The following is a 26458-nucleotide window of genomic DNA, read 5'->3' as shown; positions in this document are numbered from 1 at the left end:
AGATGACAGTTGTTTAATCATCTGACTGTGGATCCGATCTGGCCCAGGATCTGTGTCTAGGCAATGTGTAAGGGCACTGAGGAGCTCCAACTCTGTAAATGGGGCATTATAGGGTTCACTGTGGCTTGTAGCAGATGAGAGGACTTTCCTTTCCATCCCCTGTTTGAGGGTGCAAAAGCCTGGGGGATAGTTCTCCGGCACAGATGCTTGGCATAGTGTTCAACAAAGTGCTCAGCAATAGCGTTTGCATCAGTAGATAACACACCATTGATGTTAATGCCAGGGACACCTGCTGGGGTCTGGTAACCAAAAAGACGTCTGATCATCCAGACTTGGAAAGGTGATGTATGGCACACAATGGTAGAGACATACCCCTCCCAACACTCCTGTTTCTGTTTTTTGATAAACAGGCAAATGCAGGCATGGAGCCGCTTACAGGCTATGAGGTGCTCCAGGGAAGGGTGCCACTTATGGTGCTGTACATCTCGCCAATGCTCCTCAATTGCCTCAGCGACTTCTGGTGACCACCAAGGGATCACCTTTCTCCGGGGGCACACTAAAGGGTGAAGGATCGCATTTTCTGCCGCTTTAATGATTACTGTAGTCATCTGCTCAACCATCACATCGATGTTACCGTGTGGAGGACTGTCAACAGTGACCGCAGAGGGGAAAGTTTCCCAGTCTGCCTTGTTTGAAGCCCACTTGGGCAGGCATCCACGGGCCTGACGCCAGGGCAGTGATAGGAAGATGGGGAAGTGGTGACTACCGCACAGGTTGTCATGTGCTCTCCAGTGGATACATGGGAGAAGTTCTGGGCTGAAAATGGATAAATCGATGGGCAAGTAACTACCAGGAGCCACACTGAAATATCTGGCGGCCCCAGTATTTAAGAGGCAGAGGTCGAATTGAGACAGTAAAGTTTCGACGTCTCTGCCTCAGCCAGTAAGCATAGTACCACCCCACAAGGGGTTATGGGTGTTGAAATCTCCAAAAAGTAGAAAAGGTTTAGGGAGTTGAGGTTTAGGGAGTTGATCAATCAGTGCAGCTTATACATTCAGGGGTGCTGCACCATCTGGAGGAAGTTATACGTTGCAGACAGTTATTTCCTGTGTCGTCCTTATTCTGACAGCCACAGCTTCAAGAGGAGTTTGAAGGGACACAGTTTCACTACAGACTGAGTTTAGGACATACACGCAAACACCACCTGATACTCGATTATAGTCACTGTTGTTCCTGTAATATCCCTTATAGCCTTGGAGGGCAGGGGTTCCCACTGCTGGGAACCAGGTTTTCTGGAGGGCAACACAGAAAGTAGGTGTAAAGCTTAACAGTTGCCATAGCTCAGCCAGGCGGTGGGAAAAACGGAAGCAATTCCACTGGAGGATGTCGTCGTCATGATATTCGGAAGGCATGGAAGATTCAATGAGGCAGTTTACACCCCAGGGTCACCTGAAACCACCGACTTATTGTCTGAACAGTCTACGTCCATTGCGTCTGAGTGTCTGGCAAGATCTAGGTCCTCAGCGGACGCCAGAATCTCCACCTTATCCGCAGACGCAGAGCTTGTAGGTAGTGGTGGTGTGGGTACCACCACGTTTTCCTTGGTCTTAGGGTTCTTCTTCTTGGACTTTTGTCACTGCTCCTTGGATTTCTCTGGCTGGGAGGGCTTCACTGACTCAGTCCCCGGGACTGAGAATTATCGTGAAGCCCTACAACCAGCTGCTTTTGGGCATTTCAGCCACTGACAGGCATCATCTTTCCCATTAGCAGAAGCCTGAGAAGGGAGTGACCCAAGGGACCATTTTGTGGTGAGAAGAGCCAAAGAAGACTTACTCTTCTCCAGCTGAGAAGTGGGGACTGGTGTCCCCGATGGCAGTGGGAAACAGGGGGTGGGGGGGTGGGGGGGCAGTACTCCCGAGGTAGGTGGTGCGGGAGCAACGGAGGGGGGGGGGGGGGGGGGGGAGAGTTCCTCCCCCCCCCAACATCAAGGGGCAGGTGTAGCCTTCTGGCTCTGAAAGCCGACTGGAATTCATGGCACTGATGGGGGCTACAACTGTTCTCTTAGCAGCAGCAGCATATGAGGCGGTCATAACCAGAGGATGTAGGTGCTCATATTTTCTCTTAGCCTCAGTGTACTTTCTTTCAGGAGTGCTAGTTCTGCAAGGTTCGCAGGAGAGCTTCTGTTAAGTTTGGAAGGTAGGAGAAGAGGTACTGGCAGAAGTAAAGCTGTGAGGACGAGGCGTGAGTCGTGCTTGGGTAGCTCAGTCGGTAGAGCACTTGCCCGCGAAAGGCAAAGGTCCCGAGTTCAAGTCTCAGTCCGGCACACAGTTTTAATCTGCCAGGAAGTTTCATTCCCCAACTTGTTACAAGCAAGTAGAGTGCATGACTGGGCAGAGGATGCTGTTTTGATCAAGACTGATCCAGATTGAATTTTGGACAAGCCTTCCACCTCCCCAAACCTGTCCTCTAAATGCTCTACAAAAAAAAACTGTGGCTTCATCAAAACAAAGGAGTCCCCATCAGTTCTCGTACATATGAGATATCGGGCTGAATAAGGTTCGGTGCCATCCTTAGCCTGGCGTTCCTCCCATGGTGTGGCTAGAGAGGGAAATGATTTAGGGTCATATTTTATTGCATTGTACTGAGACTTTGAACGCTTAGAGAGTGCTGGCGTTTATCACCCGCAAGTGATGACGTGGTACGCTTCACTGCGTGTCATCCACCCTGATGCCACCCACTCCAACCACGAGTGCTCCTCACAGACGCCACCCAGCCGCAGCAAAGGCCACCTGGCAGGATGGCCATTGATGGGAGTCCCGATGCCCCAGGATGACAGGCATCTACTCCTTGGCATTTGTGGGGAGTTAACGGCGCGACATCAGCAGAGCGATGCCTTTGTTGTCAGGGGACTACAACCAACAGGGTACACGGCAGGTCCCACCACAACGGACTGGCTACCGTGCTGTATATGAGGTGCAATGAAGTCCACGGTCATCATCGGCACAAAATGCGACACTGCATAGTGCATGGTGGAAAAAGCATCCAGGAAGGCATCCACACCCAAGAGATGGAGAATGAGCTGGACTGCAGTGCGATGATGAGAAAGTGGGCTAAAGATCTCAAGGCACGATGGATACAATGCACCCTGTAAGACACCCTTCCCCAACTGGCTCGGTCTTCAGGAAAATTTTGGAAAATGGAGGTTAAACCCTACAGGGGACCATCACATTAAGGCCGAAACATGAGACTCCTTTTAGTCGCCTCTTATGACAGGCAGGAATACCTTGGACAGGGGGCTACAGGGGTTTGGATATATATCTCCTGTATGCCGCTGTTAGGTTGACTACAGAGTTAGAGGAGAACGATGTACCAACAGGGGTCTGTTTTCTGCTGATATAAAGTATTACTGGTATGGATAATCAGAGCACGTCCAGAGGTGATGTCGTCAGCCAAAGATGAAAAGTGTTGTGCGACTGGACACTGACAACAAGACTGTAGTGGCAACAGACAATGTAGGAACAGGGGAAATAAGCAAATGTTAAATATAAATGGGAAACCCAAATCTACTTATGCAGAGACAGAGTGTGGTGGTGTAGTAGGAATAGTGAGAGGCAAGAAATACACATTTATGTTGGACACAAGGGTACATATGTCAATGGCAAGTTTGGACCTCATAGGGAGGAGGCAATTAAACCCACCAGGCTATAGTTTGCATGGTGTGGGGGACAGTGATGTGGAATCATTAAGTTCAGCAATTTTGAGGTTTCATTTTAGGGCACAGCAATTTCAGCAATATGTAGAAGTAGTGCCTCATGTACGCAAAGGTTACACCACAATTTTGGGGAACTTCCTGTTCAAACATCATGCCAAAATTGACCTTTGGCAATGCATGGTGCAACTTAGAGGAACAATGTCAGCTGACAAATATCCTAAGGGTTAATTCGCAAGATTTAAAGCCAGAAGGCACTGGGAAGTTATCTTGGGTGAGTGCAGAACTGGAGTTTACTGTAGATGTGGGTATTGAACACTTACTGGAGAGAGATGACAGGAGAGCAATACCTGTCAGTTTGGATAATTTTGGCACCAATGAGGTAAAGGTGACCAAGAGGCTGATGGTAGAGAATTCGGACAGTCTAGATGACAATGATTGGGACATGTCAAGAGAGTCATCGTCATACACAAACTGCCATTAGGACTGATACTTATGAATGTGGTGCATCTAAAATAAGGAATGAGGTTGGAAATGGAAAAGCTGTTACTGGAATTCAAGAACCTATTTAATCCTCAGGCCCCACTGCCTGCGACAGATATAATGCAACACAGAACGCCAATTGGGCACGAAGCAGCGGAACATCGTAAACCATACAGAACACCTTGGCATTTACAGCCAGTTATTGAGGACTTCATTAAACAGTAGCTAGCCAATGGAATAATAGAAGAAAACACTAGTCCTTGGGGCACAGCTGTCTTGGTTATGCCCAATAGATCAGCTAACAGTTCAAAAGTTCCATTGTGACTATCAACATCTAAATCGTAAGGTGGTAACAGATGTGTAACTGATACTCAATATCATGGAGACCATCTACAACTTGGGGCAGCACCAGCACTTTGCTACAAGAGATTTAAGGAGTGCATATTGTCAGTTGAATGTGGTTCCAGAGGACTGGCCAATGATGGCATTCTCAGTTTCCTGGTGTCATTACCAAGGGTCGAACGAAGCATCCGATCCCACCCGTCAGCTTTGACCTGTGACGTAAGGCTGTTGTGGTGTGCGACGTCACGCCGGCGCGGAATTTAGTTTGTGAGTGGTGTGTTTGTAGGTGTCGTTTTGATGTGATCAGTGGTGCTCTTTGGTGGTGAGTTAGGTGATGCTTCTGGTTTAGTTTGCATGTGTGGCATGTTTATAAGTGGCGTATTGTTGCGATCGGTGGTTATGGGGTTCATTTGCATGATAGCATTGTGCGTACATGGTATCGGGACTGTGCTTTCAGCTGAATATTTTTCAGTGAGTTAACGATTTTAGTTTTGTTATTTCGACATTATTGTAGATTTTTTCTGTTCGTCATGTGTGAATTTTGGTAAATTGCTTTTTTTATGCCTTTGTTAGGTATGGGTATGACTGACAAGGTCAACAGTTTTCGGCTGTCGGCGATGATGGGGGACAGTGCTTTGTCTCTAATAAAATTTCTTCAACTATTCGGATTTTTGGATGAAGTCGTGAAGTGTTCAGTATGTCGTGAAGAAATGAGGCTTACTTGTTGTGTTTTTTGAGGTAGTGATGATTGTCTACGTGGTTGTAGTTTTGGGTTTTATGATTTGGTACCAGTAGTTTCTGATGACCTATATAGGTCAAGGGAAGTGTTCGATTCCAATCTGTGGGATCGGGAGCTGATGTTGAGCTATATAGGTCAAGGGATGTGTTCAATTCCAATTTGTGGGTTTGGGAGCTGCTGTTGAGCTATATAGGTCAAGGAAAGTGTCCGATTCCAGAGGATATCGTGTTTAGTGGAATTTGGGCAGTTTTGTGTTGACGGTTTTTTTTCGTCATTTTGTGTGGTTTGGTATGGTGGGGTGTGTCTAAATTTGTTTATATTTACTTTGTCCCCCACCCAAAAACCCTCAATTTCCCATGTTTGTCCCGTTAGTTTCATTAGTTTTTTTGTGGAACATTTGTGTGGTGGTTTTTCAATGTATTTTCGTGTTTGTGGTCATGTTTACGTAATGACGTCATAGGCGCCATATTGGAGTCGTAGTGTATGGTCGTTTCTGCCATATTTGTGACGCCATGGGTCAAAGCAGACGGGTGGAATCGGATGCTTCTGTATTTCCTACCAATACCAAAAGATTCAAATTGGATTAAAAAATTTGTTAGGAACATTTCAGCAGTTGTTGGATGGGTTTGAAACCTTGGCAACATATGATGTACCTCAACAATATAATTGTTCTCAAGGGATATGAAGGAGCATGTGCAATGATTGAAGGAAATTTTTAGAAGGTTAAGCACTTCACGTCTACTGTTAAGCACTGAGAAGTGACATTTTGCTCTGAAGGAAGTTAGTGATTTGGGGCATATAATTACTCAAGACGGGGGGAAGATATACTCGAGGCTAACACAAGTAGTACAGGATTTCCAGACTCCTAAGACAAGCAAGAAGTTAAATCACTTTTGGGGTTGACCAATCAATAAAGAAAATTCATGAAAGGGTTCACAAATGTTGCATGGCCACTTAAACAACTGCTACAAAAAGAAAGAAATGAAACTAGAATTAACGCAAAGCTATACTTGAGGGGTTGAAAAGCTTTAATAAGTCCAGTGTTGGTTTTTCCAGAATATGAGAAAGAGCTTTTTACTATCATGTGAAGCTTTCAACCACACATTGAGGTGTCTTTTGAATCAAGTAATAGATAGTGTGGAGCAACCTGTGTCTTACACTTCTCGGCAGCTGAATAATGCAGAAAGGAATTGCTCCACAATGAAGGAGATACTAAGTGCAATATACAATTTATATGGTAAGAAGTTCAGGGTGGTAACCAACCAAGCCACATTGAAATGGTTGTTGAGGTTGAAAGACCCTTCAAGCAGACTCACTAGGTAGGCATTGAGACAGGGAGAGTTTGACCATGAGGCCATTTGTAAGCTGGGCAAGAAAGACAGGAATGTGGACAGTCAAAGCAGGAAGGGTACAGTAGTGCAACCACTGACTTACAGTGTTGCAGAGTGGCAGACACCACAAACTGCTGATGCCAAATACAAGCTGTACATAACACAGGCACACTTCATTGCGCACATCTTCCTGTTATGTAGGTCAACTAAGTTGGGTCAATGCATGGTATCTGCTAAGCTGAGAAAAGAGGTGTTGAAGGAAGAGTACGATCATATGCTATCTGGGCACAGGGGTCGAAGGGCAATGAATCAAAGGATTTTGAAGTAATACTGATGGAAAACGAGGAAAGAAAATGTATACCAGTACGTAAAAAAATTCTGTACCATGTGCAAAATGAGCAGATACAAACCATCAGCAAGTACCATTACAAACATTACCAGAGGCAGCTAAACCTTCTCAGACAACCTGTATAATGTGTTTGCATCACTGCTTGATCTCTTTCCATCCTCTAAATTTTTCTTTCCCTTTGGTGGTGGTGGTGGTGGTGGTGGTGGTGGTGGGTAGTGTTTAACGTCTCGTCGACAACGAGGTCATTAGAGACGGAGCGCAAGCTCGGGTTAGGGAAGGATTGGGAAGGAAATCGGCCGTGCCCTTTCAAAGGAACCATCCCGGCATTTGCCTGAAACGATTTAGGGAAATCACGGAAAACCTAAATCAGGATGGCCGGAGACGGGATTTCCCTTTGGTATTGTACAAATGACAATCTTTTTCTCTATGCTGTTGCAAGTGGCATTCAAAACTAAGTCAATTCTCTGGAGTCTGTTCTATCACTTTTTGTTAGTTTTAAAGTTCCATATGCACTCCTCTGACTCATTTAACATTGTCAGTTCCACAATTTGCTGCCTTATCTAGATCATTATCACATTGTTCACTAGACACTCACAATATCTTAGATAAAATCTGAACTCTAAACATAAACATTAGCTATTGCCATGCTGTGGCTACATGCCATGGCTATGCAGAAAAATTGTTTCCTTTCATCTGTCAGCATCGCCATAGTTAGCTGCATCTGTGTTTTGAAACAATCCTGCCACCCATTAGTATCTACCAATATTGTTGGTTTTTGACTTGGTTATTACCCGAAGGCTTATTAAAGAAAGTAACAACACATGGAGTATCAAATGAAATCTGCGGCTGGACCGAGGATTTGTTGGAAGTGAGGGGACACAGTATTATCTCATATGGAGAGTCAATGGGAGATGACTGCCTTCACACAGGGAAGTGAGCTGGGACCTTTGTATTCCAGTTCTATATTAATAACCTGGCATATAATATTAATAATCACTTCAGACTTTATGCATATGCAGTTACTTAAAATAATGCATTGTTGTGAGCTACAGTTTGAAGACTGGTATGATAAGATCTCCACACTAAGTCCATCCTCTGCAAGGTCCTTCATCTCTGCATACTTATTGCAATTTACAGCCATTTGAACCTGCTTACAGTAGTCATGCTTTGGTCTCCCCTGTAATTTTTAGCCCTGCTCAGCTTCCTCTGTTACTAAAGCTACAATATCTTGTCCCCAGTTGAGTCCTATCAATCACTCGCACTTTTGAATGAATTTATGACCTACATTTCCCCCCCCCCCCCCCTTCAAAGTCCATTTAGTACCTCACAAAAGTTGTCAGAGCTACCCTTCTAATATCCGGCATTCTTCTGTCAGTACCACATTTCAAAAGCTTCTATTCTCTTCTAATCTGTAACTTCATCATCCATGATTCACTTCCATACAAAGCTACACTCCAAATGCCTTCAGAAAAGATTTCTTGGGGCTTAAAATCATATTCATTATTAAGAAATTTCTCGTTTTGAGAAATGCTTCTCTTGCTATTGTCATTCTGCATTTTATACCCTCACCACCAGTTATTTTTCTGCACAAATAACAAAACTCATCTGCTTCTTTTAGCATCATTTCCTAATCTAATTATCTCAGTATAACCTGATTTAATTACACCACATTCCATGCCTTCATTTCACTTTTGCTGATATTCACCTTTCAATTTCCTTTTAAGAAATTATCCAATCTGCTTAACTGTTCTTCTAATTCCTTTGTTGTCTGTGACAGAATTAAGTCATCAGCAAACCTCAAAGTTCCAGTATCTTCTTAGTGAATTTTAATTCCCCTTACAAATAGCTCCTTGTTTTTCTTCACATCTTGCTCAGTGTATAGATTGAGAAGCATCAGGGATATGCTACAACACTGTTTCATTCTCTTTTCAACCACAGGTTCCTTACAGCTATTGTTATAATAGCAGTGTGGTTTCTCTGGTATTGGACCCCATGAAAGCTTAGTTGTGGCAATAGAGAGTTCGAGGTCTGGATTGGATTGGAAGGTGACAATTTGCTTATGAGTTGGAAAAGGCTCTGAGCACTATGGGACTTAACATCCACGGTCATCAGTCCCCTAGAACTTAGAACTACTTAAACCTAACTAACCTAAGGACAGCACACAATACCCAGTCATCACGAGGCAGAGAAAATCCCTGACCCCGCCGGGAATCGAACCCGGGAACCCGGGCGCGGGAAGCAAGAACGCAACCCCACGACCACGAGCTGTGGACTAGTTGGAAAAGGCAACAAATGTGAAAACAAAAAATCTTGTTGTGGTAACAAACTAACTGATAGCGAAGCCTAATCATTAAGTCTGCGCCAAACTGAAAATGCAAGGGGGCTGGAGGTATCTTTTACCAAGAAATCAATCGAGTGATTACATACGCTTATTCATTGATAAAATAGATGTCAGAGTTCACTTCATTGATCATATAATGAAAAAATGCTATCACTCTAAAAATAAAACTTGAGACTGAAGTTTATCACAAGCACGTCCTTGTATCAAACATTCTCCTGGTGATCAGTTGCTCCTGACGAAAATAATAGGTGATTGTTGAAAACTGTAATTTTAGTCAGGCTTGACACACAAAGAAGACTGACTACGAAAAACTCATTCTACAATACTGCACAAGTGTGTGGGGCTCACTCCAAACAGGGCTAATAGGGGATATCAAATGTATAGAAAGGAGGTCAGCAAGGATGATCACTATTTGACTGATGGAGGGGCATCACTGAAATGCTGAAAAACCTAAACTGGCAGATGCCTAAGAGACACACCAACTGTACCATGAAAGTCAACTTACAATGTTTCAAAAACCAATAATACATGAGGAAGCTAGGAATGTACTATAACCTCTACACATCACTCCAGCAAGGACCACAAAGACACAATCAGACTAATTAAAGTGCATCTAAATGCATTTAAGCAATCCTCCTCCTCATCCTCCATATCAAAATAAAATCGGAAGAAACCCTAATACACGGTACAAACAGCGGTACCCTCTGCCATTCACTCAACAATTGTTCACAGAATATGGCTATAGCTTCTATTTGTTCTCAATGATATGAACGAGAGCTCCCAAGTTCTGGATTGGCTAAAGTCGGCAGAAGCTGGTCAACTTCTAGCAACGGGTGTTTTCAGAATGAATTTTCACTCTGCAACAGTGTACACTTATGCAATACTTCCTGTTAGATTAGAACTGTATACCAGACTTGGACTCAAATCTGGGAGCCCTGTCTTTCGCACGCAAGTGTTCTGCTTATGAAAGCTAAAGTTCTAGTTCCAGTCTGGCACACAGTTTTAATATGTCATGAACTTTCAACAAGTGTTCTGTGTCCAGCTGCCACCATTAGCGGTATAAAAATACATTACCTGTGCTTACAACTGTGTTTTGTCGAACTAGTAAGCACATGAGAAGTTGCCAACAGTGTGTGAGGAACTCAGAATCCCTCTCTCCCCAGGGTTGCCTGAGTGTTGGGCTCCAGCAGGCACAGTGTGCTTTCTACACTCCCTAACAACTCCCCCAGAAAACTATGGAAGTGTCTAATAGTCACCAGTGTAATGGAATAAAATCTTACAACAAATTTCACAGCAAATCAAAGACAAAAAAATGGATTCCATACCTGCGGAATAGGCTTAAAATATGATTCTTAAATTAAAGTTGCTAAACAGTTGAAGATTACTCCACATGGCACGTAAATTCTTTACTCAAACATTTATCTTCAGTACTAAATTTTTGTGATACATAGCCACTGCACAATGTAGTAATAATATAAACATATAACAAAACAAGATAATATTTTGTGTGTGAGCGGGAGGGAGGAGGGGGTTATGTATAAAAGTTACTACACTTCTGACAATATCCATGCAATTAAAATTATCCGCGGACGGCGAATAAACAAACACTGTATTTAGTACTTATTAATACCTGACATCTCGTAGAATGTATCTACTGATGAAATGTACCACAAAAACAACAGTCACTGCACTAAAGTGTGGTCCTATTCTGTGTGTACATTCAAGATACAAGTTTAACAACAAAATTTTCGATTGGAGTTATTTGGTGGAACATTTACGTAACAGACGCCGTATCACTTACATCCGGACGTCGTTTTGGAGGATGCTTATACTTCTTGTGATGAGTGGGATTTTTCTGGAAGCATTTAACGCCATATTTACAAGGTATTCTAGTATCTTGCTTATATGACTCGAATCCGTCATTCACATCTTCGCAATTACCCGCCATTTTCAACTTTCAATATGTAAACATACGCCTACGCCAATGCAGTTCAGTGTCACAACACGACTACCGTTCAATGCTGATAGAGCAGAAGGATCCGCGAAGTCAACTGATAAAAATATGTGAATTATCGTCACAACTAGCGAATACATGTCTCTTGTGCCACTTCCCACTCCTTTAGTCTCTAGATGATTCAATTTATCTTTTGGAAATCTGTTAAGATTGCTTTCGAAGCACCATGTCTTTGCTTTAAAAAATAAATAAAATAAAATAAAATAAAATCTCTAATTACTAGTTAAGTTATTTTCAAATTTATCCCGCCATTTGGCTGAGAAATTATTTTATATGGTTTTGCGACAGATTTTAAACAGCGATAGAAGTTCATCTTGGAACTGTCTGGAAGAGGTAGCTCTTTTACTCCTTGGCTGGAAAAGTGCATTGCGTCGGCTGTCAATAATGGTCGAATGTCAAAAGCTGAGCCAGTAGTGTCAGACTTCTGTTAATATAAGAAAAAATACCGTCTTAAAAAAATGGAGGATGATCTTCCGACAGAGTATGATGTCATTGTGGTTGGAACAGGCAAGTGTTGATTTTTATCTAACAAACAAATAATTTTGTCGAGGGGCATGCTCTAATGATGGTAGAATGGGGGTGAAGTAGTGCGCGATGTGGCACAGCTGCTATGGAAAGGGCGATTGCATGGGAACACTATCTTATTATTATTTGTCATTTTTTTATTTTCCCATGGTTTTATAAATAAGTTTCTCGCCCCAAAAATATTTCCCATTAAAATGTTCTTTTTAAACAATAAAATTCGCCATATTCAGTGTTCCATAAAAAAAAGGCTAGTGCCACTAGCTTTTTGTGTGTCTGTCACTTGACACGTTTTAGGTGCTGTGAGGTGCCTCTCAAATAAAAATTTGCAACGTCGTACCTGATCCTATTGCACTGGATGTATCGTTAACATTATTAACCTGAATTCCTCGTTATGAATGTCAATCTTCAGCCTAATTAGGTTTAATTTGCAAGAATCTGGCGTTACCCTGGCTGCGAGTTAGAGCAAATTTTTATTGTTAAATGGAATAGTCTACAAATTAAAACTTTAACAAACAGAAAACTAACTATGAGCAATCTATTATCTGACCTACATGTAAAATTGAAATGTGCTAACTGGAAGTAACAGTTTAACGTGACTGTAGTCCGTCAGGAAAAAAGTTGGTTACAATAAAGATGTTGTAATTGGATAATGTTCATCTCACCAATCATAATGATATATGACTATGAATAAGAATTGTCAAGATTTCTGTGTTATTTCATTTTCATAGTAATTAATAGACCAGTTATTTTCAATCATTTTTACAGTGCTACATTCCAGCCATTTATTCCATGAGAGAGAATCCTGAACTGCCAGTCTCTCATGGAGCAATTGTATATTTAAAAATGCTGTAGCAACATCTTTAACTTTTATAGTCCTGTCTTCCTCAGTTGCGTGTAATATTACGGTATATTAATAATTTTTACTTATGGACTGTCTGACAGCAGTTGCTGTCAGACAGTCCATAAGTAAAAATTATTAATATACCGTAAGAATGCTGTAGCACTTTTTATCTTTTCTTTTAATTTACTGTACTTAACAGTTCATGAGTAATGTTGTATTCATGAATAAGATACTCATTGCACTCTAACAGAAAAAAACTAAGAGCTGCTTCTGTTTGAGTGGGTGTACTTTTAGTGTCGTGAGCCTCTGTTTTCCAACCATTTTATTTTCAAATATTTGGAATGTGTCTTGAAATTTAAATGGCCTGAATAAATTAATTTTCTGGTTGACATGTTGCAGAGGCAACTGGGTGAGGAGGGTGTGGGGAGGGGGGGGGAGAGGGGAGGGGAGGGGGCAATGGGAGTAGTGTTGCCAATATCCTCCAAGTCAAGCTTGAGAAAGCTCCACATGTACCTGCAAAAGAGGCAACACAGCAAGCACATGGCTGTCAAGAAGTAACTGCAATTGGCTGGCATTCCTTCTATGAATAATCTGAGTATTTAGATTCAAGGTTTAAAAATTCCTGTTCATCTACAAGGCAGGTGGCAGTGTTCATTATAAAGCTGCAGTACTAGTATTACTATATCGTAAACAGGCCCCTGTTATTACAAATGTGGGTAACTATTTTCTCTGACAAATACAGTGTGATGGAATAAATATTAAGGGTCCATTCTCGTCAGTCAGCCCATAAAATAAGCATTTTTTTCCCAAATGAAGCAATAAATGTAAAAGTTTTTGCAAATTATTTATTGATTCTTGGATATCATGCTCAGATTTCTTTAAAGAAATTGTCATCAGTAAGCCCCTTCCCTAGTCAAGGAGTTTAAGTTGCTCTTTGCAAAAGATGGGGCTTTGACAGAAGTCCTGCACTCTGAAAATAATGTCAAAAAAATAACAATTTTATTAAGCTGTAAGATAATTGTGCTGGAGTAAGAGCAAAGTATTTTGAAATTTGAAAAAATAATAAAATGGTGGACGTTTGAAGCAAAGATTTAGTTTGAACAACAAATGCTGTAGTTTTGTTGATCACATTTTTTGCAATAACTAATGAATATATTAAAATAAAAGAATTAACATATTACTCCATGTGGACATGCCCAAGGAATAATTCAGCCAAATTTCAAAAAGATATCTTTATTAGAGTGCCGGCAATCCATTCTGTCAGTTTGGGAAACTGTGTTTCAAGCTGATCAAATGGATTGCGGGCATACTAATAAAAATATCTGCCAGACTGTAGAGTTTCTGATATGCACACATCTCATTTGGGACAGCAACTTTAATTCTTGGATGGGTCATAAGGTGACATAATTTCTTTTAAAAAGGACAGAAAATGTCCAAGAATCAATTAATGTGCAAAAAGATTTACATGGATTGCTTCATTAGTTTTTTCCAAAAAATATCGTAAAAATAGCTTATTTTGTAGGTTGGCTAAGGAGAATGGACCCTTAAGCTATCAACAGAGAATGTACAAAGGCTGTGTAATGCAACAGAGGAAGTTTCTGTGATCTGATTGTCTTTTGTTAATGTATTCTGAGACTTATTCCACATATCTGAAGGTTCTCTTTCTTGATGGGATCTACTTCAATGCTTCTGTTTATTATCTTCCCATTTTAAAAGATGATGATCACTTTGTTTGTGCCAAACACTAGTGTGTGTTGATCACTTAATAACTTGAAGGTTAGTTACTTGAAGTCTGGGGCAGCTAAGTAGGCTTCCCAGTTTTATTGCTGTAATCATTCTCCATTTCTTCCATTAGTCTAATAATTAGAGACTGTACTTCATGGAATGGAAAATGCCTGGCTTAGGGCCTTAATTTTATATTCTGAGGGCCAGCTACAGCTGAAGGCACAAATGGGATTGTAGCAGACTTGTTTAATGATCAGCCTAATGTGAGACACATTGATGAAGCTTAAGTATAGTTCTTCAGAAAACAGCAAAATCTCGTGTCAGTCTGTTCCAGTTTATGCTGTTGGGAGGTCAGAATACATCACATGTGACGTCACATGGTTATGGATAAGTTAGTGAAGATCCTAGTGGAAAGAGAAGAAACCCCTGTTTTTTATTTGATCAAGCAGGCAATAGGCCTATGTAGTATAAATTGTCTCCTATTATTAAAGCAGAAAGAACAGAGTGAAAAATAAAATTATATATGTCACCAGAGAATAAGCAAATGTGAAGCAGGAGATTTTGTATATTGTCACACATTGAAAAAATTAGTAAACTGAGTTTAAGCAAAACTCTCAGTAACCCAAAGGTTGTTTGAGCACCACAGAGCTTCATTAAGCACGGTCCTATTGGAGGTGGTATTCAGTTGCCTTCCTGTGACCTTTGAACTGACTTAACAGTCAGTTATAAGAGGATCTACAGTTCAACATGGGCTCTAAACCATGGTGCAACTTGACATTTTTCACATTAACATACATCGCTACAGGTGAAAGATGGGGTAAGCGACAGATAAAAATCTTGGGACTGAGTTAGGAAATAGTTACTGTAGCAGTTTTAATGAGCAAAATCTCACTGAGATAGTAGGACTCTTTGATGAAAGAAATTGACTATGTATTGTGCTTTCCAGCAATAATTGCTGGAATGGATTGTGCTAATTTAATGACAACATTGTAAACAAAAAAATTTAGGATTGAAAGATAGTCTGAAGAAAGGCAAACCCATGTTTACTGCATTTTTAGATTTAGAGTGAGTTTTAGCCACCATTGATTGCTCTACACTCTTTGAAATTCTAAAGGTAGTAGGAATAAGATACAGAAAGGAAAATGTTGTTTACAACTACTACAGAAACTGGGCTATTGTCATAAGTATCAAAAGACGTGCAAGTGGAAACAGTTGTTGAAAATGCACTGAGACTGGGTTGTAGCGTATCCCCAATGCTACTCAGTCTGTAAAATCAGCAAGCGTTAAAGGAAACAAAGAGAAATTTGGAAAGGGAATTAAAGTTGAGAGAGGAGTACTTTGATATTTTATGATGGGATTGTAATTCTTTCAGAGATGGCAAATGACTTTGGAAGGTAGCTGAATGGAATTGATAGCATCTTGAAAAGAAGTTGTAAGATGAATGTCAAGAAAAAGTGAAACAAGGATAATGAAATATAGTCTAATCAGACAATGCTGAGGGGATTAGATTATGAAATAAAATACTTAGTGGTAGAAAATGGGTTTTGTTAATTGGGCAGCAAAATAACTGATGATGGCTGAAGTAAGGAGGACATAGGACACAGGTCAGCAATAACAAGAAAAAAAGTTTGCGGAAAAATGAAATTTCTTAACATCTTCTAATGCATTTCTCCGTAATTTTACATATATAAATGGAAGTAGCGTGTCCCAGTTTTGTGGGTATGTTCGGACTAATATTGGGAACTACTCTATGAACTTTGATACAGTTTTAACTAATTGTGGAATGATTTACATGGAAGGTTTGTGTACATAATTTATAAATATTTTGTACAAATTGGCTGAACTGTGATTAATTCGTCTTCTGCCACTGTGAAAAGATGTCATTGCCATCTAGCAATGAATGGCAGAATTCTGGGAAGCACAGCTGTGCACTGTGTGGTGCAGTTACACCCAAACTGTGTCTGTGTACAAACACTCCACTTTGTTTGATGTACCAACAACAGACAGAACATGTTCAATACAGTCAGTGTGGACACGCCTTGACACATTCAGATAAGATTTGTTTGGACTTGTAAATTGAGGATTGAACAGGATTAAAGAATCCCTTGTTGATAAGTATAAAAGATTTTGGAAAAAAGAGGACAATTACAGTCGCCGGTTTCTTTTCTCATCAGATTTGCACAGTTCGCACTCATAAATTCACTCCACATTATTCAAACAATGGGCAGTGAGTTAACTTCAAAGAATCATAAACAATCATTTGAGAACAATTGCATAGGGAAAATACCATGAATACAAAATGTGGTTTTTAATTTTTTATGCTAGAAATAAACATTTTACAAAATATTACTTCAGCAGGGGATGCAGCCTTGATTCGTTTTTCAAGTCTCTTCAGCAGCACAGCAGATGACTGAACTTTCAGTTTTCCGTTTTCCTTGATCAAACCTGGATGTGCACGTGATTAATTGCAGCTATGAATCTGATCAGTGAATCGGTGCTTACTGGGATTTACAAGAGGTGGGGTGTCACAGGCTACATATCTAGCTCAGGTGTGGATTTTCTGTTTCTTTTCTTTTTATTTGTGGCCTTTGGACATGATCCACTCAGCCAGCCTCCCATACACGATATGCTATGAATTAAGTCATATCCAATCTCATACTCGTAATCACTCTACTCTTTACATTGGTTGTCACTCCAAACTCCAATTAAATGTAGAACAGATAACATTCATGTCTCCTGAGAAGTTTCCTGGCATCCACTGCTTAAATCATTGAAGTTATATGAAAGTGATGATATTCGGTTATCTAACATTGTTCTCCGATTTTTTATGTATAACTCTATGCAGTGGCCCATAAACAAATTTATTGCTACATCAGACAAGTCGTGTGGCCTTAGGTACTGGTTGTGCTCCCCTTGTGAAGCTGTGGCAGGTTGCTAGTTGGTTATAAATTGAAGTGCTAGGAAGTCATATCTCAACAACAGTTGGAGACAAGAAGAGAGTATAAGCTTTTGAAATATGGTGCTCCAGAAGAATGGTGTAGATCAGATGGGAAGACTGATAGCTATTGAAGAGATACTGAGTCTAATTGGAGTGTGTTGCGGCACAACTTGACTAAAAGAAGTGATTATCGAGAGATGTAGACACTGGCACATTGTAGGTGAGCATGGAGAAATACATCAAACCAATCTTAGGAATGAGGTCAACAACAACAGTGTAAACTTTCAAAGTAGTAGACCAGATGTTACGTAAATAGACGTGGTAATTCAAATAAATTGAACTTTCTATTAACATAACGATCAACTACATACATTTCTTAATCTGTAGAGGCATTGTTTAAAATGTTGACACCGCAGGTCCTTCTGGTGCATCAGTGTTGCTTTAATTGTTATGGTGCGCCCTTCAAGTTGTCCACAAATGATAATCACAACTGGATGAATTGAGACCATGGATGCAATAGGTGATTTCAGACTCTTAGGTCAGATTTTTAAGTGCAGCATTGTTCATCTGTCTTTAATTTTTGTGTGAAGAGGTCTCAGATATCAGCAAGCTAATGCACTGAGTTCATATTGTATATGAAGAAAAGCATTCCAGTGATTTTATTGTGGTTGACAATAACCACCATACTCTAGTCTCTGCATCTTGCAGTGGTAGCTTGCAAATTGACATGGCTACTAACATGAAATCATGCCTCATCTGTCATAAATTGTAGACTTTGATAAAAAAAAAAACCAATTTACCTTTCCTGCAGTAGCCATGTGCAGAACCGTATACATTTAACATCCTCTTCAGGATGTAACTTGGGCAGAGCCATGATCGTTGGTGTCCTCAAGGTAATGTCTTTCGGGATATGCCAGCCAGTTGTTTGTAATACTCCCACCAGCTGTGAGGACAACTTCACTATGGATCTACATCATGCACTACCAAATATCTTCCATGTGTGCCTCAGACTTTTCCAAACATGATTATTTGAACACCTTATCAAACATGGATCCAGTTGTCTTAAACTTCTTTGACTTCATGTATCAATGATTTAGTAAGGAGATTATTATTAAACTTGAATGATTCAAGTAACTGAAACATTATATACAAATCATTTATTTGCCTCTACTGCGAACATCTCGGTGGAAACCACATGTCTGAGTGTTCTTGTGTCTCTATGTTCAATAAGTTTAGTTCTGTCTGTGGATGTCAATTTTTACGATGTGAGTTGTAGAAATGTGCCACACTGAGAAATGTTTTAAGGTAATTGGTATTTAGAAAAACTATTAACTGGACAAGATTTGTTGAGGACAGCAGAAATGTGCCTGAGAAATATTTTAAGGTAACTCGCATTTAGAAAAATTATTAACTGGACAATATTTGTTGAGGGTAGTATGTAGACTATGTATTTACTTGTGTCACCAACCATCTCTTTAAGCACTGATATATAACGTAAGCAGCCTGTTCTATCTTTTTAAAGTTTCCAGTCACAGTTACACTACAGTTGAGTGAAATGAGAGAAGTGAAAGAAAAACTGCAGGAATGCAAAAAGTGTAAAAGATTATGTAATATTGGACTGCATAACTATTTGAAGTATAAGTTCAGATAGATAGATGGGTCTAATAATACTTAACTCTTCTATAGTTGTCTTTCTTCCTAACTGTGTCAAATGTGTTTTATGAACTCTGGAACGTAGTTAACACAGTGTCTGTTAAATGTTTTTTGACCTACTCTCTTTGTTGCCTTTTCTTTTATATCTTTGTGTTCCTTCATCCTCATATAAGCTTGGGTTTCTTTAAGCCTGTGTGCGGAATGAACTGCACCCCATGTCCAACATCCTCCAAATCCTCCAAAAACCATTCCTCCATGCTTGCTCAAGAAAGACCATGTGGTTCCAAAATCTAAGAGTGATGTTATTGATTTTTGTATGTTTCTATAGGTTGTGCAAAATCTGCATATTATTTCTCTCCTTGGTTCCAACCAAAAAAAAAAAATTCCGTGGATTTGGCTCCAACTAACTCCCTGAAGCTGGAACTTGTACACCAGTGGCAAGACGCAGTCAATACCTTCACTGCACGATAACAACAGTGAAGTCACTGATGACAATGCCACCAAAGCAGTGTTATTAAATATGGTTTTCCGAAACTCCTTCACCAAAGAAGACGAAGTAAATATTCCCGAATTCCAATCAAAAACGACTGTGAAGATGAGAAACATAGACGTAGATATCCTCGGTGTAGCAAAGCAACTTAAATCACTTAATAAAGGCAAGGCTTCCATTCCAGATGGTATACCAATCAGGTTCCTTTCACAGTATGCAGATGCAATAGCTCCATATTTAGCAATTACATACAACCACTCACTCACAGAAAGTTCCGTATCTAAAGTCTGCAAAGTTGCTCAAGTCACACCAATACTCAAAAAGGGAAATAGCAGTAAGCCGCTGAATTACTGGCCCATATCACTAACGCCAATTTGCAATTGGGTTTTGGAACATATAATGTATTCATTATGAAGTACCTCAAAGGAAACGATTTACTGACACAAAGTCGGCACACATTCAGAAAAAATAATTCTTGTGGAACACGACTAGCTCTTTATACTCGTGAAGTAATGAGTGCTATTGACAGGGGATGTCAAATTGACTCCATATTTTTAGATTTTCCCAAGGCTTTCAATACCGTTCCTCACAAGCGTCTTCTAACCCAACTGTGTGTCTATGGAATATCGTCTCAGTTGTGCGACTGGATTTATGATTTCCTGTCAGAAAGGTCATAGTTCGTAGTAATAGATGGAAAGTCATCAAGTAAAACAGAAGTAATATCCGGCATTCCCCAAGGAAGTGTTACTGGCCCTCTATTGCTTCTGATCTATATTAATGACAATGGAGACAATCTGAGAAGCCCTCTTAGATTATTTGCGGATGATGCTGTCATTTACCATCTTGTAAAGTCATCAGATGACCAAAACAAATTGCAAAATGATTTAGATAAGATACCTGTGTGGTGCGAAAAGTGGCAGTTGACCGTGGATAAAGAAAAGTATAAAGTTATTCACATGAGTACTTAAAGAAGTCCGCTAAATTTTGTGTAGCAGTAAAGTTACACAAATCTGAAAACTAAATACTTAGGGATTACAATTACAAATAATGTAAATTGGAATGCTCGCATAGGTAATGTTGGGGGTAGAGCAAACCAAACACTGCGATTCATTGACAGAACAATTAGAAGGTGCAATAGATCTACTAAAGAGACTGCTTACACTACACTTGTCCGCCCTATTCTGGAGTATTGCTGTGCGGTGTGAGATCCGTATCGGGTGGAACTGACAGATGATATTGAAAAAGTTCAAAGGAGGGCAGCTCGTTTTCTATTATCGGAAAATAGGGGAGGTAGTACCACAGACATGATATGTGAATTGGAGTGGCAATCATTAAAAACAAAGGTTGTGGGGTTTTTTTTTTTTTTTTCAACGGGATCTTATCATGAAATTTCAATCACCAGTTTTCTCCTCTGATTGCGAAAACATTCTGTTGGCACCCACCTGCGTAGGAAGAAATCATCCTCACAATAAAATAAGAGAAATCAGGGCTCGCACAGAAAAATTTAAGTGCCTGTTTTTCCTGCGTGCCGTTAGAGAGTGGAACGGTTGAGAGACAACATGATGATGGTTCATTGAACCCTCTGCCGGTCGCTTAATTGTGAATAGCAGAGTAATCACGTAGATGTAGAAACACTCAAATGACCATCACTCAAAGAGACTTTGTTTCATGACAGAAGCCTGCTCCTCAGTGTTACAAAGTCTTCACTGATGGCACATTGACGAGAACTTAATTGAGATACTGGAAGCAGTTGATGCCAGAATCCGCCAGCTCTCGTCAACAAGTACTGTCGCAGAGGTTCCTGGGTGTCCCTAAATAGAAATTCTTCAGGAAGAGATGTGCTGTGCCCTAGTAAATCATGACCAGGTATAGGCGTGGTCTTGTGATGGGGCCAGCAACCTCGTGCTGTTGCATAATGAGGTACCTGGCGGTCTGGGGTATTCTTGAAAATCCCGCATGGCTGCAATGGACCACATGAGCTTTGCTTTCCATGACTTGCATATTATAACCATCATGCGTATTGTGATTGGTGCCCCTCAGCACCAAAGCAGGTTGCATTGGAAGTTACGTCTCCTGAAAGTAAGTACTGACCAGCCTGGCTGTCTGCCTTTGACAGTTTTCTGAATGGAACTTTTCATTTTACTCGATTAAGTGAATGTGAGAAATCTAAATGCAGTTAAAATTAAATTGTCCCTTACTTTCTTCATCTTGTACTGCTGCTGTTCATTCCATGCCTTGGATGACTTTGGTAATTCCTAATAATTTACAAAAATTGACACATCTGACCAAGTACCTCATATGGTTGAATTGAATCTCCTCCTTTACTAAAGATTTTTACTGTAATTCAGTAATAGAGCCTGTTGCCAAAATAATTTAACAAGTTGGGCCTACCATTTCTGAATAACATGAATGTTCTGAATATTGATGGCTTTGTGACAACAGATGTAACTTTAAATAATATAACTGGCTAAGTAGGGCTAAGTAGTTTTCTTTTAATCTTGTATTTGTAATATTGAACCATTTTTTTGGATGAAACAGAACATTGTCCAAAGTCTCGGAAAACTGGTTGCGAAAAAGTATTACTGTGTGACTGAAAATAATTTACAGAATGGTGTCTAATTTGGAGGTGACATCATTTTAGAAGTACAGTGTGTGAAATATTAGGATCCAGAAAGATAGATAATTGGGGCTGGAAGAGGAAATGCACAACATCAATTTATCAGAAGTGCAGCAAAAGAGTGAAGTATGAGGAGGAGGAGGAGGAGGAAGAGGAAGAGAAGAGAAGAATTAGTTGAGTAATACATCTGTAAAATTTGCAAATAACAACAATATATTTGTCCTTATCATATTCCTTCAGAACATATCAAATAGAAACTGGACTTAGCAGTGCCTGTATGGAACTAAAAATGTCATCAAATACTAAAGCAGTGTAACACAGTTTGATAATAGTAAATCACTTTTGAATTGAATGTGATTATTGATTCAGAAGTTTGTGAGTAAAAAGTAGTTACATAGCTGAAAACATACAGGTTTATCAGAAAGGGAGTCAAATAGAAACCATGAAAAATTTGAGAGTAGGAAGACAGACCAAATGAAATTTAACCAGGACAGCATCTAAGTAAATAGTTACGCAGAGCTACACCTTATGCATGCAGCAAAATATATTGCTGGTGTAAAGAAAGAAAAAGAAAAGAAAATTCCAAATAGAAAAAAGTATTAAAGAGGAGGTGAAAATTTCAAGAAAATTATGATAAGAACATAATATAATATGTTGAATCGACAAAAAATGGAAATGTCCTTGAGAAGATTTGAGAAGTGGCAATAGTAGTTTGCTAAGTGAAATAATTGAAAACAATAAAACATGAAAGGAAAAAAAAACTTATGTAGGGCGTCCATTATAAGTAATCATCTAAGGAGGCACGGTAACTAAAAGCTAAATTGTCATGAAATAGGGGGGAGAGTGCCCTGGATACGATAAGCAAATGGGAGTGGCTATCATTAAAACAAAGGTGTTCATTGCGGCAGGATCTTCTCACAAAATTTCAGTCACCAACATTCTCCTCAGTGTGTGAAAATATTTTGTTGGTGTCCACCTACATAGGGAGAAACGGTCATTATAATAAAATAAGAGAAATTGGAGTTTGCATGGGAAGATTGAAGTGTTCATTTTTCCCCACACACTGTTTGAGAGTGAGAGTGAGAGTGAAAGTGGAATTGTAGAGAAGTAGCTTGAAGGTGGTTCGATAAACCCTCTTCCAGACACTGAATTGTGAATTGCAGAGTAATCATGTAACAACAAAAATAATCAATTTTTGAAAATGTAATGTTATTGTATGGATAAAAAATCTACTCACCAAGCAGCGGCAGGAAAACACACATGTAAAAAGTATTGTTTACACAAGCTTTCAGAGCCAGTGGCTCCTTCTTCTTGGAGAGGGGTTGAAGGGGAAGGAAGAGGGATGAAGGAAAATGATTGGTGAGGTTTAGGAAAAGGGGAAGAGTTCAGAAAAGTCTCCCAGCACCCCAGGTTGGGGAAGACTTACCAGAAGAGATGAGAAGGAAGGGCCTACAATATATTCACTAAAGTTGTCACAAGCAACATTGAAGAAATATTAGATTTTAATCAAAGGAGAAAAACAAACTGGCTCTAGAAGTGGATATAGCACAGGAGACCATCTGTGCTGCAGCTCCATTAGACTTAACCAGGATAGTGTACAATTTGGAGGAGAAAGGGCAAGTTGAACAAGGTGGTTCTAGATTACAAAAACTAATTTTGAAAGTCCTTGAAACAGTTTCCAGATTCTTAAATGGGGAAAACAGAGGAATATATTTCAGTTGATCAAATGTTAATAGCCTCTATTTTGCAGATGATTTTTTTACTTTCTGCCTCTAGAGCAGATAAACAACAAATGGAAGAACTTTTTAGACCAACTCTGAAAATAAATGTGAAAATAAATTACAATAAGAAAAACAATTTATAACTAACAGGTCAAAAAGAAAATAGTACAAATTAACAAAGATGTCATAGAAACAGTTTGTTTTGTAGTTAGGACTGTTTATGACAACGGTTGGATGGACTGGAAAAGAAATTAACAGATTAGCCAAAATTACCTGGAGAGATTTCTTAAATTAACTTCAGATATGTTTTTAAAGAAAAGTTTACCTTAATTTGAATTACCAATTTTGAATTAATGGTGTAGAGACATGGACTTTAATGAAGAAAGGTAGCTCAGCAAGCAGATGAGTAAAAGATTGATTATGACTGTAATTAAAATTAAATGGTGATGGGCAGAAGATACATCTAGGTGCATGGATGATCAGTGAACCATGGAAGTACTTTGCTTGATGCGGATACATAAAAAAACTGAGAAGGCATCCTGATTAAAGGAGGGTAGATGGCTCTAGAAAATTTGCAGAATCCACTTGGGTACATGTGCCCTAAGGCTATCAAATATGGACAGCTCTTGGAGGAGGTCTTTATTCAGCAGTGGATGAAATGGCTGATTGTGTTACGCAGTAATGCAAAAAAATCATTTTGCTGTAATAATAGTCTACTCAGTATATTTTATTGGTTATAAGTAATTTTTTTTTAACTATTCAGTTAACAAAGTATTAATTTAAATTTCTGTTTACAGGAATGACAGAATCAATTGTTGCTGCAGCAGCCAGCAGAGTTGGTAAGAAAGTTCTTCATCTAGACAGGTAAGGGAAGAATTAATTCTGTTTTGATAGCTACAGAAAAATTATCTGTGTAATATCAGTATAAAGATAATAAAATTAAGTGTATTATATTAAAGGGTTTACTGTTTGCAGTCAATCTTACAGTTTATACATATTTATTTAATTTTTTGTTCAAGTTAGGTAATATATTACCAGCAGAAAAATTCTACTTTGGGATCACAAAAGCTGAATATGTTGTTCTTTAAAAAAACTGACAGAAAAGTGGGGAACCAGCTGTCTCAAACCTCAAAAAAAATTTTGGCATGTGAACATGTTAACACTCTTTTTAACAGACATTGTAAATCCGTTTACCCAGTTTGTCTTTATAGTTCAGTCTTCATACTCAGCATCTCCTTGTCACTGCCACTGTCCATATATATCACTCTCCCACTGCCTCCTTTTTCTCTGTTGATTTAAAATATATCCCACAGCCACCAACTCCATTCTCATTTACAGGGTTTCATTGTGTGTTTCTTTCCCACTGCCACTGCCTCCATCATACTTAGTCAGCTCAAAAATTGTGAGTGATCTTAACTTATTTTGTCCTCTTTACTCACATGTTTAAAATTTCAGTCAAAAATGTGCTCTCCCCTATACCTGTATGTTAAAGCTCGTCATTCTAGGAGAGTCCAGATCTCCCAAGTGTATTCATGGTCTCCAAACATTTGTATTTTCATTTCCACTGTCTCCTTTTTATTTGCTTCCACTTCCTCTATCTCCACCCGTCTCTTTTTCTATTTTATTGCTGCTACCTCACAATGACCATCAGTATCTCCTCTCTTTTCCGCTATCACTGTCTCTTTACTACTCTCTCAGCAAAAAAAGTGTGAATGTTTGTGTGCCAAAATTTTTGGTGAGGAAGGTGGAATGAGAATGGAGGCAGCTGGTTCCCCACTTTTCTTGCAGACTTTTAAAGGGGAATATATTTGCTTTTTTTGTGCTCTGACAGGAATATATTTCTGCTGGTTCCCTTCTTTTCCCTGCCACAGCTCATATAAAAAAAGTGCTATACAATTCTTGAAATTTTCCTGCCATAGAAGGTATTCCAAGAATTTTTGGAATTGCAGCAGGATAACGTAGGCTTCTTGCCACAATATTTTGGCTGACAGCCATTCAGCCATCTTCAGGTGAGTGTTTCGCACTACATGTATACTAAAAATTGGCGAGGACATGCGCAATGGCAGCTGCTTTATGAGCGACCGCTCTACTGTTATGCGCCCTCTTTGAATATTGCTCCATCTATGGCACGCAGGCACGTGCATAATGTGATACTTGTGTGCACTCTGTCAGAATGCACACTCGTGGACTTACAATTCAGATGTGGAAATTAATAAAATATAAACACATTCCACAGATTCCTAATAATTGAATCCCAGAAGGATCTCGTCGAGGCCAAGATTTCCATGGAATGTCCTGCAGAGATACAATGCCTGGCTATAATAGACTTACTGAGCTGTGAAAGGCAAGCGAGGCAGTCATGTTCAATGGATCTTTGTCGCACTGTGCACATTGTCTGACCAATGTAGGTTTTGCCACACTGACAATGTATTCTGCAGATTCCAACCTTCCACAATCCCAGATGGTTCTTTGACGAACGAAGAAGAGTACAAGTCTTTGTAGGTGGGCATAAGATTATTTCAACGTGCTGTTTCTTACGATTCTCCTAAATCAATGAAATACTGCTGATGTACAGGAGGAACGTCCTGGATTTGAACTGATACTTCTCCTTGTGATCTTGTCTGTGGTCACATTTCTTCT

At 39.7% G+C, this 26458-nt stretch overlaps 2 protein-coding genes across 2 annotated transcripts in view; one reads left to right on the top strand and one right to left on the bottom strand.

The window, feature by feature from the left end:
* Positions 1-11282, bottom strand: part of LOC124622036 (histone PARylation factor 1) — a 123605-nt gene extending 112323 nt beyond the window's left edge. Inside the window, exon 1 of the mRNA XM_047147594.1 lies at positions 11096-11282. Within this exon, the coding sequence (XP_047003550.1) occupies positions 11096-11242 (147 nt within the window). The 5' untranslated portion in view covers positions 11243-11282. The remainder of the gene's footprint in view (positions 1-11095) is intronic.
* Positions 11283-11655: 373 nt separating this feature from the next.
* LOC124622016 (rab proteins geranylgeranyltransferase component A 2) overlaps positions 11656-26458 on the top strand; it is a 52713-nt gene continuing 37910 nt past the window's right edge. Inside the window, exons 1-2 of the mRNA XM_047147568.1 lie at positions 11656-11815; positions 24616-24682. Of these exons, the coding sequence (XP_047003524.1) occupies positions 11767-11815; positions 24616-24682 (116 nt within the window). The 5' untranslated portion in view covers positions 11656-11766. The remainder of the gene's footprint in view (positions 11816-24615; positions 24683-26458) is intronic.

Source organism: Schistocerca americana, chromosome 7 (assembly GCF_021461395.2).
Source record: "Schistocerca americana isolate TAMUIC-IGC-003095 chromosome 7, iqSchAmer2.1, whole genome shotgun sequence".
In the NCBI taxonomy this organism is placed as follows: Eukaryota; Metazoa; Arthropoda; class Insecta; order Orthoptera; family Acrididae; genus Schistocerca; species Schistocerca americana.
The sequence above is the reverse complement of the archived record's forward strand: the minus strand, read 5'-3'. Positions and strand labels throughout refer to the sequence as shown.